The sequence below is a fragment of the Diplotaxodon limnothrissa genome, linkage group LG9 (assembly GCF_057381915.1).
Source record: "Diplotaxodon limnothrissa isolate DT_005_m linkage group LG9, D_limnothrissa_male_GT1.1, whole genome shotgun sequence".
Lineage (NCBI taxonomy): Eukaryota > Metazoa > Chordata > Actinopteri > Cichliformes > Cichlidae > Diplotaxodon > Diplotaxodon limnothrissa.
In genome coordinates, this window is record NC_140604.1 from 26,495,098 (window position 1) to 26,513,522 (window position 18,425).

Below are 18,425 nucleotides of genomic sequence, written 5' to 3' on the forward strand. Positions count from 1 at the left end.
GAGTGACATGTGCCTGACTGGATGGATGCATGTCTGGAATTGGGAATGGAGATTGCATTAGGCATGTTGAGATGCAGTTATGTTAATTTACATAAAATAAAACTCTTGCTTCTTGGTTGTAATGGTAAATAACAACTGTTTAAAGGTTTTATTCATCATGAAAACATAAAAAACAAAAACAAAAAAAACCCTTTAAGACTATTAACAAGCCAGAGTGCACAGTGTGGGCAATGTTAATTTATTTTATTCGTTTTAGAAATACATTTTCTACATTCGGAAATAAACAAGAGCAAAAACACTCTTGTTGCATGCGCTGATTTTTGTTTTTTAGGTTAACCATGAAAAAGTGGACGCTCAAAGTGAACAAACGACGACTCTTGTAGTTGCTTTCTGGCAGCTTAACATTACAGTAAAAAACATTATCATACATTATAAATTAGGAGGGGGGGGGGGGGGGGTACATTTATACACAAATCGACTCAAATCTACAGCGATAAAATAGGTTTGCTTTTGAAGCGGTAGATGACGCAAGGAAATAATAATAATAATAATAACAATAATAGGCATTACAATGCATCAAAACTGTCCCGCACAACAATAGTAGAGAAGCTTTAAGCCATATGACAATACACAACATGTTCATATATAAACAGACGCGGACACAGTTGCCCAGCAGCTCAAATTATCCAGTTATTATCTACCTATTTAAATAGGCCTGTACAACAAATTTACCTTCATGTTTCACAGTCTCACCACAAACACTGCGTAAAGATTCTTCGCTGTGTTTGTGCTGTCTCAAATCATCTAGAATATATCACAGGATCAGTCATGTTTACAGAAGAAAGTGGAGTCTAGTTCCAGGGCCGATATTCTGGATTTAAAACTGTTAAGCCGCTGTAAGGAAAGTTTTGTCCGCTATTCTTCTGATGGTCCTTCAGCGGAAACAGGGACTCCTCCTGCAATCCTCTCTCCGGAGAAGACGGGAGAATGGTGCTGTCCAAGATTTGCCTTTCTGCGGGGAAGAAAAATACCAGAAAATATGTAGTTTAAAAAAAAAGTATGCAACATTTTAGTTTGGCAGTTTGCAGTAGTTTTTTTTAAGGGCATTGCCAATGACAGCAGTCTGTAGCAAAGCTAATTAATATTTCAACTGTCTTAGGTTAATTTTATTATGGAATATTATTATTATTATTATTATTATTATTATTATTATTAATAATAATAATAGTACTGAACTTCTATTCCTCTTAATATTCGATTGCTTCAATTGCTCTACTGTAATGAAGCTTTAGACAGCACCCATAAAAACGTCTGAACCCATAAAATAAACACCTGATGCCATGCTGTTAGCCTAAAACACTTCCCATGCGGGTATTTTAAATCGAGCGCTTACTTTTGTGGCTTTTCATGTGGTATTTAAGCTCCTGCTCTTCTTGGAAAGACACTCCGCACAGCTCGCATGGATACGGCTTGTCTCTGGCGTGCGTCCGACGGACGTGGCTGTCGTGGGCGGCGTGGGAGGCGAAGGCCTTCCCGCAGTGCTTGCACTTGAAGGGCCTCTCACCGGAGTGCTGTCGGATGTGTGTGCGCAGAATGCTGGAGGCAGTGAAGGCCTGGGAGAGTGGAGTTTAAAACACTGGGTAAATAAGCGCAATTTCAGTTGTCAAGTTAAAGGCAAGATAAACGTTGTTTATTTTTTTTTATAAGCTAACAGTTACCTTTTTCACAGGAGCCAAAAAATATTTTTCAGAAAAAGTTTTGATTTTTGATTTTTTTTAATGCTCCTTAACATTTCGTGAACACTTTTGTTAAAGGATTTTTTCCCCCTGTTTTTGTGGCATTTTTAGGGGCAGCCTAGTGCTCAAAGGCGGCAAAAACCTTTGGGCTCGTGCCACATTGCTAAAATAGTCGAAATAAAGGAGAAAGGGGAACAGCTTGAACAAAACGTCCACAGTCCGCATAAAAAGGGAAGGATATCGAGAACAAAAAAAACTTCTGCTCATTCCAGGGCCATAAAATAAAAGTATAATCTTGGCAGACAAAGGGGTGGGTGTACATCTGGCGATAATTAGCATGTAAGTGTCTATGCAGAGCGTGCCCTCCGCGAGGAACAATAAGGAGAGGCGCGTGCCAAATGCACCGTAACAGGAGGAAACCCGAAATGGTTTAAAGAGGAACGAGTAGAAAGCCTGCAGGTCTAATAGAAGCAGGTTGGGAAAAACCTCTCAGAGGACAGTGTCGTTATTGCTGGTAAAACAATTTATGTTTCTAAGATTTTCATTTTATTTTTTTTGTATATATTTATTTTTGGCAGCACACCCATGGCGTATTCAAACTATTCTGGCACCAGCAATTAAGTCGAATTCCAGGATTTATTCCTATTTTTCTTCAGCATCGAGCCAATTGTCAAACGGTCTCGTCTTTGTCAAGCCAAACGCATCTTTAGAAAGAATACAAAAAAAGCTTCTTACCTTATTGCAGTAGACACACTTGTACGGACGTTCACCCGAGTGCACGCGCATGTGTTTGTTGAGACTGGAGGACTGGGAGAAGCTTTTCCCACAAACCGAGCACTGCAGCAAATTCACATACACAAAGTGTCACTCGAATGCATTAAGCTCAAAATAAAGCTAAAAAGAACCTAACCTCATTTTGTGAATGGGTTTAAATACATTTCGGAGTTGTTTTCGCTTTTCAGAAACAAAACAAAATGCAAGTCTCATATAAATGTTATTATTTTTTTTTATTTTTTTACGTCCAATAAAAATCTGAAGGTCCCTGTGACGCAGTGTAGGAGCTGTTCTTTCAGCACCATCTAAAACTTTTCACAGACCACAACCATGTAAAGGGAGGTTTGTGTGGAAATCCCTCACAAAAGCAAGACGGATGCAGGGATGTTGTACCTTGTGAGGTCTGTGTTTCTCGTGGACGTGGAGGATGTGGATCCGTAATCTGTCCCTCTTCTCGAAAGATCTGTTGCAGAGGTGACACGGAAACTTCCTGTCCCCCTGATCCACGCAGCGGGTGTATTTCAGGTGTTTGTCTCTGTAGTATTTGTACGCAAAAACCTTCCCACATCTGTCACACTTGAAGCCTTCGCTTGAATCTGGGGAAAAACTTTTTTTTTTACAAAAACACTAAATATATGTATGATGATTAAAAAACTGAAGAAGATTAAATCCTGACCTTCAGAGGGAGGCACCGCGTTGCTGTCCTCTCTAGGGTCTTTCAGTGTGAGGGGGATCCCGAGGAACTGGATGTAGCAGTCTCCGTACCACACCAAAAGCTCCTGGCCTGGCGTGATCTCCTTGCAGGCCTCGTAAAATATCTGGCCCTGGACCTGCACGGCAACCAGGTTCTGCTCCTCGGGAAAGCGAGCGCACTTCACCAGAGACATCCAGTTACCAGATCCCCCTCTTCCGTCCACAAAGTGACTGAGGCGGCCGTTCTCAAACACCTGCAGGGTGTGTTAGAAGTATTAGAAGTATCGACAAAAAAAATCTAGATAAAGACCAGTACTGTGAGGAGACAATTCACCACCCTACCTCCCACATCAAGGTGTTATCGTCGTATATTTTAATTTCGCTTGTGTTGACTACTTTTCCTTGGAAAGGTCCAAAACGGGCGCCTTTAGGAATACTGCGTTTATCCGCAAAAACACCACAGCTCGAAGCGTTTCCCCAGGATGCCTGGAGAATGGTTAACCCTGCAGCACAGAGCCAAAGCGGTCTCAGATTTCATTACTCTATCATGCAATCAAGGACACACGTAAAGGTGATTCAAATAAATAAATAGATAAAAATGGTGGCTTCTTACCCTCTGGAAGTTCAAGAGTTTCTTTGTCCAGTGGGAAAATGTGTGAGTCAGAAACTAAAGAGAAAACAAACAAATGTAAACAAAATAGGGAGATAAAAAAGGTTTATCGTTACTATTTGAGCGGGAGTATTTGAGTAGTGTTTCATCTTTAACTGCATTACAAAGATTCTGATCGATGTGTTATATTCGGCTATAATAGTAGTGACAGTGAAACATTTATGTTTGGGGGATAGCGTGAAATCAAGGGCAGTTTTTATTATCGCACACCAAACAAAAATGAAACGCCAGTCATTTTAATCCATAGTCCGTAATCTGAATTCTCACTTGAGTTTTCCGGCAGGGCCACTCCTGATATGGCGTGACCCACGCTACGCTCCTGGCTGCCGGAGTATCCGTAGAGCACCGTGAACAAGTCGTCCTCACTGAAGTTGTACGATGCGCCCTTTTTCTCTGTGGAATGGTCCGTGCTCCGGAGCCGAAGGAAGCTCTCCTTGGGCGGTGTGTTGGCGGATGTAGGAGCAGAAGAAGACCGTTCACTGGACGGGCTGCTGAAGTCTGAAGACAGCGGACCGGCGGCGTGTTCGGTCACCACAGCAGCCAGCTCCTCCGGTTTGGAGTAGAGTGGGTGTCCGGGCAACATCTGACTCAGATACGGGATGCTGGAGGCGCTCAACATGTGTTCGTGGAGGACCGAGGCGTTGTGGCCGGCCTGGCCGAGAAAGGGAGTGGCCCCGCCGTGCAGGCTGAGCGGCAGGGAAGCCTGAGCGTCCGACACCAGACGACCGAGGGACTTGAGCGGGTGGAGAAGGTTGTGCGTACGCGGGAAGAAGTCCACATAGTGATGAGGGCCGGGGAGAGGAGCTGGGTAGAAGCCGCGGGCAGGACTGCCCTTCAGCATGCCGGCTGGATAGCTCTTCTCCTTCAGCATTACAGAGATGCTGGACAGGGACACCGACATGACAGCACAGGAGGTGAGGCAAAGGGTCAAATGGAGAAGATGATGTAGCCTTCTGTGGGGAAGAGAGATAGAAGCAAGTGGGAGCGTGGGTAGAGGGGAGGGGGTGTAGTCATAAAAGTTTAATGTAAGAAATCTAAAAAAGGAAACAGGACATCAAAAGAGGCCGAACCCACCAGAACTGATTATTTTAATGAACGTAAGACTTTACTTCGCTCTCCAGTTATGAGCATTTCTTCCAAATATTTTAAGATTTTTCCAAAGGTGTTAAGAAGCTTGGCAACCCTCTGGTTAAATGTGGAACTGATACAAACTGCAGATGATTATGGCTAAGAAATTGAAATCTACAACAGGTTCGCAGTGTTTTTCTTTTAAAATGAAAAGCAATGAAACTGTCGGCGACAGATGAAAATACTGCGCACATAAAGGGGGAAAGCAATCCGCAGTGAACTCGGACAGCCGATTTTGCATTATTTCCAGCTGAAGGGTCACACACAAGCCACACATCAAATGTTCATCAGAGGCTTTTCAGATGACCCCACTGCATGATGGTGTGCTTTTTAGGAACAGTTTACCAGTCAGCCAGTAAATAGAGAGACAAATCAGGGTCATGACACTAATTAAAGAACCGCTGGCCAGAGCAGAGGTCAACATTAATGAAGCTTTTAATGACTTTTACAATCAGCCCGCTGTATGAAGGGAAATAGGGTCGCGATAGGAGTGCGTAATGCCCGCTGGGGGGGCTTTAAAATTACTTTTTTAAAGGTACAAACAAATATGAATCATGTGAAATGACTGAAATTAAAGCGGACCGCTACAAACATTTTGTGAACTTTAATAAAGAAGCTTACCTTCTGAAAACAATTAGAGGAGCTTCACGCGGGCGATGTGACCGTCATGCCCACAGGCCAGAGTTTGATCAACCTCCCGTGCTGTAAAATCAAACACTGCAGACAAACGTTCAGATTCTGCCGGGAGCAGCCGAAACTTAAGAGAGGATGTGCTGCTCTGTGGTCATCTGAGGGCACCTATGCTGTATACAGCTATCTCCTTACTCCTATTGGCCAGGAGTCAGCTCAACCTCATGCATTTCAATGCCACCCACCCCATAGGAATAGATTTTCTCAGGGCCAACCCACCCCCGTGTTCTTTGCACTTCGGAGTCGGCTCTCTTTGCCACAGTGAGGCCGATTATGAGAACGAGCCTAAGATTTCAATTTGCTCACGAGGCGTGGAGTGGATTATCGTGCTTCACACTTAGACGCTAGAAATAAAGAAGAGATTTAAAAAAAAATAGCGGGGAAATGACCAGGCATTTATTAGATCACTGCTCCGACCTTTATTGTATACAGAAAAAAAACTTAACCCAATCCCCATCAATACTTCAGTAAAGTGCAAATGTAAAGTTGTTTGCTTTTTTACAAAAGGTTTTTATTGCTAATTTTAAACAGGCAATTTTCTTGTGCTCTAGATCAGCGGAGCTTCTTGTGTTTTTTTGGAAAAATAAAACAAACATAAGAGGCCTACAGCTTCATAAAACCATTTAAAAAGCTCAGTTTTTACTGGCGAATGAAATATTTCATTCGAAACTTTTGGCGATTCGATGACTTGCGATCTTTTATATTAATAAAAAAAAAGTCTACCAATTATATAACATTTACAATAGCTTATCATATACTGAAATATATTTGTTCAACTTTGTTATGTTTATGAAAAACTAAATAAAGATGTCACTAAGTAGCCAGCTAATAACTTTTTTATGTTTCAGTTAGAAAAACAAAACCTGAACACTAATCTTCGTGCGCTGGGAAATGAAATAAGAGTCGCTCGATTAAATAATGCAATAACAGAATTCTTTATTTACAAGGCAAATAGCATCAGCGAAGCCATATTAGTTCACAACTTGCATAACTGTGGTTTTAACTTCTCTTGTATATCTAACTTTGCATAAAACGCTCACACACTAGGGGTACAATGATCGATGCGGGTATACAGTGTGACTCGTGAACAATGCAGAAAAAATATCTCGGGAGGAGGGGGGTAAAACACAACAGTAAGCTTTCTTCAGAAAGTCCATAGAGTATATTACATATTGCTTCGGTATCCCTATGTATCATCACCTTTGTCCATACAAACAGTGAGCGGAGGGCGAGGAGATGACCCAACACGGAACAGAGAGCAAAGGAGAACCGTGACCAAGTTCCCAGCAGCTGAGAAGAGTTGAACAATGATGCACCCATTCAATATTGTACACAAGTCATTATACAAATTTATACAGACAGCGGTGTAATGTACAAGAACGGACAAAATCTAAGGCATTATGCTAGGGTTTTTAGCATTTCAAGGTTGCATCTTAGCACTAAGAAATTGGCAGACAATACAAAAGGGCATTTAAAGTTCTTCAAAACCATAAGTTACAGAGGAAAAAAATATTTTTGATTCATGGGTCCAAAGCCTGGATATCTGTGAGGGGCAAAAATCATTTATTTGCTCCTGTCCTCATTATAAGTGCTAAAAAGAAAAAAAAATGCACTGCTACCAACATGGCTTTAAGTCTTTTTAAAATCTTAACAATCTTTGGAAATTTTGCAAAGGGCTGTGATTCCTTTTTTAAAAATGGCTCAAAAGGCTGATTCTGCACGGCCGCATCTTTTTTTTTTTTTTCCTTGTACAATCAAAACAGCATCTATCAAAAAGGTGGGATCTCCTGTAGGTCTACGACAACAACTAGAACAACAAAAAAAGCACCTGCAGAACAACCAAAGCGTTAATGCAGGCTTCCTTTGTTCCACAGTTGAATTGCTACAGCTTCAAATTTCATACAGAAATTAAAAGTGGAAAAAACAAGGAAAAAGAAGCAACGATGGATAACGTCAGAAACACCGAGAAGAGCACGGTGTAACCGCACATGTTGTCCACACCTCAATGCACCACCAGTCACATCCTTAGGCCTTTATGGACAATACATTCAGAGTGATTCTCTTCCTGTTTTATGATGTAACATTTACATCAGACCCTGTTGAGTGACATCATCATAAATTTCTTGTTTTTCCTGTGGGCCAAACCATGGTAACCATCAAATGGTTACTTAGAAAAAATAAATAAATAAAAAGAAAATGAGTAGAATTCAGAAATCCAATTGAAATGTGAAGATTATTTGGCTTGCTCAAAGTCTGTCCTGGGTTAAAATAGTCAATATAAAAAGTTTATTTTTTTTTTTTGAGGAAAATCTTCTGAGGTTAGAGAAGATGACTCGCTTTAGATCTTGTGAAGGCCAAACCAACCCCCCCGTCTGGTGGGGCACAAGAACAAGCAGGTCATTACTGAACACTTTATAGGTGAACTAACTGCCTGAGGTCATAAAATATGGCTAAGTGTCTGTCAGAGCAGCTCTTGTGAAGCGTGCAGTCTTAACTCTGACCTCTGCTATAGAAGAACGGCTGGAGGCAGAGAGGGCATGTGTCAATATGGGGACCACAAACTAACTCCCTCTCCAGATCTCAGCCTATGCTGCATAATCTAATAGGAACGCTGTGTGTGTGTGCTGTGTATGTGTGTGTGTCTGTGGATGTAGACTTTCTTGGTACAAACGGCAATAAAAAACTGTGTTTAATACTGCATCCAAACGCAGAGGAAAAACGTGTCCTTTTTTCCCAGGAAACTGTACAAAAATTACAAAAAAAAACCAAACCAAAAAAAACCAAACCAAAAGATTCTCAAGTAATTGTTATTGCTTGTTTACAACACACAGAACAGTTTGCACCTAGCAGCTTGTATGAAGCATTTTTCCACTCCAGACAACATAGAAAGCACACTTTATCTTTTTTTTTTTTTTTTTTTTTTTTTTAAGTGTATGGCTGTGTTGAATTGATTTTTTTCCTTCTTTTATTTATTTTTGTTGTGTTCTATGCTAAAGGCAGAGAAGCAAGCGATAATCTGTACACTGTATACACAGCACACCCATTTACAACCCTCCCTACCTCCCGCCCGCACCCCTGTCTGCACTGTACCAGAACTTTAAGAAGGTGAAGGTTCTCCCTCCACTTCCTCAAAAAACACACACACACACAACCCCTCCCCCCAAAACACTGCTCTGCTTCAGGAGGCAGTTGGGGACCAGGCTGAGAGACGTTAAGCCCCAGGGAATAAAATAAATAGGAAAGAAAACGATTTTACTTATTGTTATGTACAAACTCTGTAATTAATTTCAAACTATATTTGATTTTGACATCTTCTGAAACTACATGACCAAAGCAAAATCCACCATTCAGGTTAATAGAAGAATCTTCTCAGAAAGAATACAACCATTGCTGTTAAAATTATAAAAAGAAGTGCCTCTTTCACAATTTTAGAAATATTCTTCTTGCTACTAAGATAAAGAATAATCTACAATAATTAAAATGAATCTATACAGAAAATAAAACTTAATTTTATACACTATATAAACCTCTTTAATTAATCTAATCTTAGAATTCACCATTCAAACCAGTCTTCTGCAGTGTTTTCTTCCCCCCCACGTTCAGTTTCTCTCTCACTCTCTTTTCTAAACACCATATTTTTCACTCTACATCTTAAATTTTCACAACAACAAAAATACAAACAGAAACAAACAAATAGGAAAAATCTAAAAAAACAACAACAACAACAACAATAATAATAATTATAATAACAAAAACAATAAAATAAAGAACAGCAAAAAGGCAAAATCGGCTAAGTGTCTGAGCTCCATCCATAAGTGTGAACATAACTTGGGAGTATTTGCTGCCATTCGGAACTATGTGGAAATTTCTCCAACGATCCAGAGGTTGGGGGAGGGGGTGGAGAATAAAGGGGGCTCCGGGGGTAGAGAAGAGAAGAAATCAGTGTATGTGATCTTTCGAGATGAGATTGTAAATGGCCGCTGTCCACTGAGAGGAATACATTCATCTGAACAAAATCCACCCACTGCCGCCCCCTTAAGTCAGTGTACCCCACCAGGAGGCCTACAGTAAGTCACACTACGGTGAATGCAGGTGGACAGGCAGATTGACTGGCTCGTCACGAGGCTCTCCCTCCAGGAGGATTAGGCTTGTTGGGACAGATATCCGCGATCCTTCCCCAGCCAGTGTCTGAGTGGGATCCAGCTGGACAGACGGCAAACTTGAGCTGGGGAGGGGCGAGGGGTCGGGGGTCAGGGCACGGCCTGGCTGGTTCAAGGGGCAGTCGGTTGATTACGTGTTTTCTTTCTTTCTCTCTCTCTTTTTCTTTTTTAAATAATTAAAGGGCCGATGCGCTTCTTGAGCCAGGTTGATCACTGAGGTCCAGGTGAGTAGCTCCATGGGGGTCAACAGTATTTCTGCAGAGAAACAGCACACTGTAAGTCCCAACTAGAAAGGCAGTTACTGAATCCGCAATTCAACAGCAGCACATCTGACTGGTTAACTTGAACTTGCAGAACCTAAACTTGTTTGCAGAGCGGAGTGCATCGTCGGCTCAAAAACAAGTCGGTAAATCACAGATGCCTGCACTAATGGGCAAACAGTAAATAATTGAAATAATCTAAGTGCCAATATTTTTCTATAATCCTGCAAGGGAGATAAATCAAGTGACACGTATACTGGTGTGTTACAACAGTCTCAAGTGCAGACATCGAATGGCAGCCCCTTGGTTAAATATTCATGGCCCTTTATTGGCTTAAAAGCATCGCGGACAACAACAGTGCTTTCCATATACCAAGCTAACAATACCAGTGAGACAAAGGAAGAAGGATTAACTTGGACAACATTAAAACAATGATAAACACCAGCAACTAAGTGCTGCCAAAGTGAAAACATTTTCACATTTAGTGAGTGGGAGAAGTAGCTTATCTACATGCAAGTATGACTTCACCTCTCCTAATGACGTAGGGTCACTCTCCTGAATGTGTGTAAAGGCTGTGGCGATTTGACAGATCTGAGGCCTTAAGGAGTCAAGCTCTCCATGTTAAGCCAACCAGCTCGTGAGTCCACAGCTGACAGAGGCTGGTCTTTGATCGGCATACCCGTCTTTAGCCGTCTACAGTCTCAACGCTCCGGCTTGGAAGTGCACATTGCTAATTACATCACTGACCTCTAAGTTCAAGTTATGCAGCAGAACTACAGCAAGAAGAGTTATGTAAACAACTAAATTATTCACTAGCCTGCTGGTTCAGTAAGTGTACCCAAACACTCGGGGTCGTATGATAAGACAAACACTGATAGTAGAAGCCAGGAGTGGAGAGAAAAGCCTTTTAGTATTTCTTGGTCCCCTGATTACTGTGTAAAACTTTGTGGGGTCCATTCAGTTAACCTGGAACTGATTTCTACAGAGTACGACTGTAAAGAGATACCCTGAGGATATTACAGGAGCCCCTGAACACCTCTAATTCGGTCAGGCCAAGCCCGATGATGCCCGACTGTGAAAGGATGAGAAACACCAGTGGGTATTTCCTAAACCACTCAAGTTTCACCATTTTTGCTCTAACAATTAGAAAAAAAAATAAAAAAGCTTCCTAATGTTGTCTCATTTAAAGGACCAATGTATCTGGACTGGCCTGAAAGTATTTACCTGTTCTTGCCCCATGGAGGGCAAGCCAGGTGAGGGACCCGAGGCCATGGACGTGACACTCATTTGTCCGGCCATCTGGCCCATGCTGCTGGTTGCCATGTTGGAGGCCAGTGACGCGTTGTTGAGGTTTATGCCATTGCCGTTGTACATGTTGCTGTTATTCGGCTGGCTGAACTGCGGCGATGCCTGCTGCTGCGAGAACATACTGCGGAGGAGAGAGAAGTTGTGTAAGTAAACACAAAATCAATAATATGAATGCAGAAAGAAAAGTACGTGACAACACTCACTTTGGGGTGTGACCTGCTCGGTCAGCCAGAGAAATCTGGCAAGTTTTTCATCTTTAACAAGTGGTACAAACAACTCTATGGATAATGGATGTCAATACTCTCTATGGATATCAACAATGTTGTTGATAATCATGAATCTCCTCACGAGCCCTTCCTAAAAATAGCTACGCATATATTCATAGAACTCGAGTTGACAACATGAACTGATGCTGTAATGAGGTGCATCAGCCATCCTTACCTGTTGACTCCCATATTACCCTGCGGCCATCCATTCATGTCAGGGGAACCCTGGAAAGCAGCACTCTGCTGGCCCTGCTGCATCATTGGGGACTGTGTGTGGGCCATGCGGGGTGAAAGCAGAGGGCTCTGTGGTGTGCCGGGACCTCCAAATGTTCCATCTGCCTGTTGGCTCATACCTGTGGATCAAAAGAGGTCAGCCCGACTCAACCCACGGAGACTTGTTAATAAACCAATGCAATGAGTAAGGAAGTGTAGTCGACTCCATGCAAATGACACAAACATGCCACATAAAGACAAAACACTTTGACGAGCACCTCACGCGATAATAGCCCATTCCAGAATTATTAGCCAAAATTTATATTTCCGTCATGCATGTGACAAATAGAAGGCAGAGAACTAGAAAGAAAATGGATTGGGAGATAGGTCAGGAGGGAGAAAGGGGAGAGAGAGATGAAACTATTGCTCTGCAGGCACCCACAAGCCATAAATAAAAAGTTCTCTAACAAACCAGATTACCAAATTATATAGATCATACCCAGGCTGCATGTCAAGCTGTTAGACTGACAGGTACCAGAGATGATTCATGTCCTTACTGATCACAATATTTAGAGTTTGGCATCAGTGTGGAGCATGAAATAATGCTTTATTGTGCTTCTAGTGTCCCCTGGTGGAGCAAGAGTGAATAGCCAGGTCACCCTTTTTGGACAGCGCACAAAATAATAAAGACATATGGCCACACTTACAGACAACTACTCACAAGTTATTCCGTTTTAAAGGGGAGAATATTAAGTATGATTTGCATGATGCAATGGAAGCTGATTATTCTAGTCATCAGTATATAAAGTTACAAATCGCATGATAGCAGCTACCAAAAAGCACATGAAGCAGCTCAGGTGGTCACATCAACACACACATACGAACACGAACACAGGTAGTAGGGTGAGGTGTAGGGTGAGGTGTGTGGTTGGCTGGGGTGGTGGAGCAGTACCTGAGTTGGGAAACTGAAAGGCACTGTGCTGCATTTGGGGGCTGAGTACGGCCCCGTACTGTCCGCCCATCATGTTTGTGTTTCCCATCATCATCTGTGAGGAGGAGGAGGGAGTGGAGGAAGAGGAGGAAGTGCCATGCAGGTGGAGGTTGGGGGTAAGAGAGGGCAGGCTGGGGGAGAGAGGAGAGGGGAAGGAGCTGGTAGGGGGAGGTGACGAAGCCAGGCCTGTACTGGTACCGTAGCTGGGCGGGTAGGGGAGCTGCTGGGGGTTGGCCTGGGGATTCCGAGGGTTACTCATGCCTCCGGCGGCCATGTTGGGAGGCAGGTTGAGGCCCTGAGCCCTCATGGCCATGCTCCTTTGCTGCTGGACCTGCTGGGCCTGTTGCACCTGCTGCTGCTGCTGCTGCCTCTGTCTCAGGTGATTACTCAGCAGCTCCCGCTGACGTTGTGCCAACATCTGAGCATTGATGGTTCCCTTCAAGTAAGAGAGGTGGTTTGAATATAAAAAACAAAACAAAAACCCCCACTAACAGCATCTACAAAAAGCAAGTCTACACAACACTGACATCATAGCCTTTAATTTACTGCAAGCTATTAAAGAGATGAACCCTACCTACAGTCACAACATGTCTGTGCAGGCGGCTCATGTAATGATAGTGGGCATATACCTGGTTTGGAGCATTAGTTCTAAGAGGTAGGTTCACATTTGACACACCGCTCATCTGAGTCATCATTGGTTGGCGATTCTGCTGGAAGAAAAAACAGAGGAAAATGGTTGTTACAGAGAGAAATATACACTTTTTAACCCTCTGTAGCTGACGGAGATGCTGTGTGTCTAAAAAAACAAAAACAAACAAACAAACAAACAAACAGGATTTTCAAGGAAAGCCCTCAAAGCACTAACACAAAACAAAACAAAAACAAGACACCTTTCCTATTGGTGGAAAAATACATCACATCAACCAATCACACACTTCTATGGCAACATGTGGTATTTGGTTGCTAAGGAAAAGGAGAAAAAAATGAAAGTAATGGCAAAAGAGAGCGATATAAATAGCAAGTTTCGAGACATTTAGCATGTTTGGATTCTACAGTTAGTGTGTAGTGTAGTCATGTTTTTGTTTGTGTGTGTCAAAACAATGAGGCCGCTCGTTGTGTGTCAATGAAGCCACTACTGAATATCAGAAATGGCCAAAAAGCCACCAAAGGCAGATTGAAATGTACACGCTATCTGCAGGTGGACAACAGGAGTCACACACCTCGAAGGTTTCATGCCTGTGTACAAATTTAGCAAACAACAATTTATATTTGCATTTCAAGTTATGAATATGATGCATTAAACATATTTGTGGTTTTCATAGTTTAAAAAAATAATTTCAACTTTATACTTAATTTTAAAAGTATAAAGTAAATTAAAAGTAGGAAAAAATGGCCAATTATATCCATGACCCTGGAGGGTTAAATAATCTAATTTTTATGAAGACACTGTTAATCAGGATTTGAAAATAACATAATCTATAGTTTTACATTAGAATTAGGCTAAAGTCCACTGGAAGCCTAATGCGTGGCAGGTAGATTTAAAAGTTCCTATGTTGTCATCGAAGCTGCTAAAATGTCACCCTCAAGGATAAAAACACAATTCCTGTCCGTGTGTTCTCGATCCTAAAGAGAGAGGTTATAGTAGAGTCAAGAATCAGTGAGCAAGAGTACTTCCAGCAGTGTCAGGACAGTCTAGATTCATGTGCACCTGCTGTGACTGAAGCCGGTGCTGGAGTTGCAGTCGTAGTGTGTTGGGCTGGTTGGGGACGACTCCAGTAGGCCTGAGTCCTGGCCGGGCCGGCATTCGCATCATTTGGAAACCTGGCCGTGGACCCATCTGGCCAGGCATCGGGTGGAAACCTGGCTCTTGCATGGGGCCACCAGGGTAGCCTCTCGGTGCCATGTGTGATGCTGGGGGACCGAACTGCTGGGTGTACATGGGGGGCTTCTGATCCAACATCACCGAGGGTTCCTGGGGGAACTGGTCTGGCTCCAGTGATTGGCTCTGAAACAGGCAGCCATATATTATTAAAAAAAATGCAGCACCACAAACAAAAATAATAAAACATCACTTAAAAACCAAGAATGTTATAATGTAGGTTTGGCAGGATGGAAATCCCACCTGTTCTACCATAGCAGGGATCCCCAGAGCACGATCGAGCTCCTCCAGGCCATCAAAGTCTTTTAGTGCGGTGTACAGCTGAGACATCAGAGCCCCCTCGTCCACTGCACTGCCATCACTTGAGCTGAGCCCTGTATTGCACAGCAGATCATCCTGGGGTGGAGCCCTGAGCGAAGAGGAGACAAACAAATATTTTAAAAACATTGTCTTGTATATGCCACAGCAAACATTTAGACCAACAGTTAAACTATTAAAAAATATAGAAGTCTGATGAGAATAAAAATGTTAACTGTGTAAAATTATGCCACTGAGCTACGCTGGTAATGAGCTTACCTGCTCTGGTTTACAAAAGCTGTCTGATCAATTGGCATCATGCTGTCTGGCCAGGGGGCCGTCTGGTTGGGTGGAGCCTGTTGTTGTGAGAAATGGTCACCAACCATTCCAATGTCTATATCTGGTTGGGCTAAATAGAGAAGAAAAAAAAAAGATTGGCTAAATATTAGACAGTGAAGTACTTATGGGTCATGATGAATCAAGAGTGAATACTCTTTAAAATAAAGGAACGTGCAGGGTAGCAGATCTGAGTTAACGCCATGTGCTGCACTGTGGTTAACCACTAGATGGCAGCTTTTACAAGTATGACAAGTAGATATCTGCTAAGGAGTTTTAGATGGATCACACCTGACAACTCAGATCTAATTTCCACAAAGTACAAGTAATTTTGTTCTGGGTTTCTATACTGACATGCTGGAGAATCTGGTACTCTCTTAGGGGCTGGGAAATAGCTTTATTGCATTGCTCAGTCTGAAAACCAGCAGTGTGGTTCTTTCTGCATTTAAAACATTGTAATATGTATTTTTTTGGTACACAGCGCTCTTACTATTAGGCATAATTGGAGACTGCATCATCTGTCGGGGCCCTGGTTGGCTGTTGGGCCTCATGGGAGTACCACTGGGTCCCGTCCTGCCCTGTATGGCATTTTGATGGCCAGGGCCCGGCGCTCCTATAGGAGGTGCAGAAGCTGGGCCTACCCAGCCCTCCTGCTGCTGCATGCCTGGCCGTGGACCACTTGGAGCCATCAGTGCTGGGGGAACACACACACACGAAGATAAGAACCAATGAGAAAAATCTCAGGACAGATTTCAGTAGATGCCCGCTGCCCCCATGATGCTACATAAGGAGGAAAGACTAATATGTGGGAGTAGCAGTCAGAGAACTTTGTGCCAGTGTGGGTGATTGTTTCCTGTCACAGGAAGTGAGTCACAGTGCCATGGCATGATACGTTAAAGGGTGAGCGACACACACGAGGAACGAAGTCCTTCCTCAGAACTCAGGAGCAGCTCTAAGTGTTACCACAGTTATCTAGGAGAAGAAAAATACATTTCTGTCTCTACTTGTTTGGCTGTTGTGAGATTGAAAGGTGGAAATCACACTTCACAAAAACCTGTCAAAAACTGAAAAGAGATTCATTACAGACAGTCAATCTAAACTGAGGAAACACATTCAGCGCTATGTAATCTGAGAAACAATGATCTCAAGATTTAGCCTCCGAGCAAGACGGCCAATGTTTCAGGGTTTCCTTCATGCAGCTAAAGCCTGCTCAAATGTGATTTATCATTAGACTACAAAACTAAAACAAAGCTTCTGGTAGCTAAATACCTGCACAGTAACAAGATAAGCCACTCTTACAGACTGAATATTTTCATCCAGCAATCTGAGCATAAACAAGCATTTAAACATGGATTTAATTCATTTTTTTAGGATATAGTGAGGTGTGAAGGCAGTATCACACACATTCAGACAAATACAAGCTTCTGCAAATCATAACCATCACACCTACCTGCATTGACCATAGCAGCCTGGTTACCCATCATGCCATGGTTCCCCACCATGCCTTGCTGTTGCTGCATAACAGTGTATGGGCTTGTGGTCCTTATGGGGTACTGTAATGATGGCTGCTGGGGGGACATATTCACGTCCAGAGACACACTTCTAACAGACAAACCCCTTCCTGGCTGGCCTGGTCGAACACCGCCAAAGTCTGAAGACAGGAATAAATGCAGCTTATTCCTGCATGCTCATTGGAGTATTTTATGAATATACAATGTGGTTAGTGCACTTTTTTCTGTTTTTCAAACAAAGAAAGGGACTCACTAGTGGGTCCCATGCCGGGCCCAAGGCCCCGGTGTTGCGGCTGTGCAGCCATGACAGGACTGCTCTCGGACATCTGCAGGATGTCATTGATGATGTTCTGTTTGTCCATGGGACTGGGCAACGAAACAGGCCGCGGCTCACAGAAGAGCTGTGGCTGAGCGTTCTGCAGGTCATTCAGGATGTCATCCAGCTCCGATGACTAGAGGACAGATAGACAAGTGGGGGGAAAAAAGTGAATTAAATTTGCTGTTAAGGCTCCCATTAAGAAACCCTTCACTCATTCACCTGTAAATGCACAAATCTAAATTATTATTAAGCACATCTACCGAAAGCAAACTTCCACGAGGTGTCTTTCAGTGGGATTGGCCTTGTTTATAAAACAGGATAACTAGAAGAAAAAAAAAAATGGAGCACTTTACATCAAATCTAGGCCAGACTTCACTTTGACTTAGCTTCCCAGATTCTCATTCTACTTTGCGCTTGCTGAGTGGTTCTTTCAGGAGGTTTATTACAACTTCTCTACTTTTAAATCCAAAATTTTACTCCCACTGAACTAAGAAAACAACAAATACAGAAAACATGTGGCTACTTAAACTTTGTCCTGCCAAAGTAAAACAGTAGAGCAGATATAAGCAGCAGTCGGGCTAATGCCAACTGTTTGAACTCCTCTCTGCCTCCTTACTGTAAACAGCTGTACTGAGCCAACTCTTTGCAGCCTGAAGCTGCATTCATACACAGCTGGACTCTCTATACAATTTCTGTTTCATTTCTCCACACACACTCAAACACAAGGGCATGCTGTGGACCTGATCTTGAACAAAAGAACTGGAAGAACCACAAAAGAATAAACTTCTTAGTGTCCGTTTCACAACACTGGCATGGCGTGTATTTATCTTTCTGTCACAGATGCGGAGGACACAATAACAGGAACTCTTGAATAATGCAGCTCAGTAAAACATCTCGGCAACCCACACCCTTTAAAAAAAAACAACAACTGTCAAAGCATTAATAAGCAACAACCAAAAAGAAACTACAATTTCACAAAAGTGATCCGGGCACTTTCTAGCGAGGCTTGAGGGACTTTGAGTAAATAAGTTGCACTAGCTGCAACTGTCCACCAGAGTGCAGCACATACAGAATCACTGAATCCCCTGATCATGACATACTGTACAGCAGGAAAGCAGCACACCAGCACTGTTTCAATGTTGTACTTGACAATGACATGTATTTGTTGGGCATGTAACTGCTGCTACAGATAGA

General features: G+C 42.7%; 2 protein-coding genes across 8 annotated transcripts in view; both read right to left on the minus strand.

Moving 5' to 3' along the window:
• Nucleotides 1-851: 851 nt before the first annotated feature.
• On the minus strand, nucleotides 852-4,774 carry prdm14 (PR domain containing 14). The gene is made up of 8 exons (XM_085362952.1): nucleotides 4,141-4,774; nucleotides 3,817-3,870; nucleotides 3,546-3,706; nucleotides 3,187-3,457; nucleotides 2,904-3,106; nucleotides 2,472-2,573; nucleotides 1,394-1,613; nucleotides 852-1,012 (listed from the first exon to the last, which is right to left on the minus strand). The coding sequence occupies exons 1-8, from the start codon at nucleotides 4,772-4,774 to the stop codon at nucleotides 852-854; spliced, it is 1,806 nt and encodes a 601-aa protein (XP_085219078.1).
• Nucleotides 4,775-9,179: 4,405 nt separating this feature from the next.
• Nucleotides 9,180-18,425, minus strand: part of ncoa2 (nuclear receptor coactivator 2) — a 59,112-nt gene continuing 49,866 nt past the window's right edge. For 3 of the 7 annotated variants that reach the window (XM_085362946.1, XM_085362947.1, XM_085362945.1), the window contains 11 exons: nucleotides 17,166-17,364; nucleotides 16,852-17,052; nucleotides 15,892-16,095; nucleotides 15,345-15,474; nucleotides 15,012-15,177; nucleotides 14,598-14,894; nucleotides 13,519-13,599; nucleotides 12,851-13,325; nucleotides 11,861-12,038; nucleotides 11,336-11,540; nucleotides 9,180-10,106 (listed from right to left, as the gene is read on the minus strand). In XM_085362946.1, the coding sequence (XP_085219072.1) occupies nucleotides 10,095-10,106; nucleotides 11,336-11,540; nucleotides 11,861-12,038; nucleotides 12,851-13,325; nucleotides 13,519-13,599; nucleotides 14,598-14,894; nucleotides 15,012-15,177; nucleotides 15,345-15,474; nucleotides 15,892-16,095; nucleotides 16,852-17,052; nucleotides 17,166-17,364 (2,148 nt within the window). In that variant the 3' untranslated portion in view covers nucleotides 9,180-10,094. The remainder of the gene's footprint in view (nucleotides 10,107-11,335; nucleotides 11,541-11,860; nucleotides 12,039-12,850; nucleotides 13,326-13,518; nucleotides 13,600-14,597; nucleotides 14,895-15,011; nucleotides 15,178-15,344; nucleotides 15,475-15,891; nucleotides 16,096-16,851; nucleotides 17,053-17,165; nucleotides 17,365-18,425) is intronic. The other 4 variants (XM_085362949.1, XM_085362951.1, XM_085362948.1 and 1 more) reach the window with 4 other exon arrangements.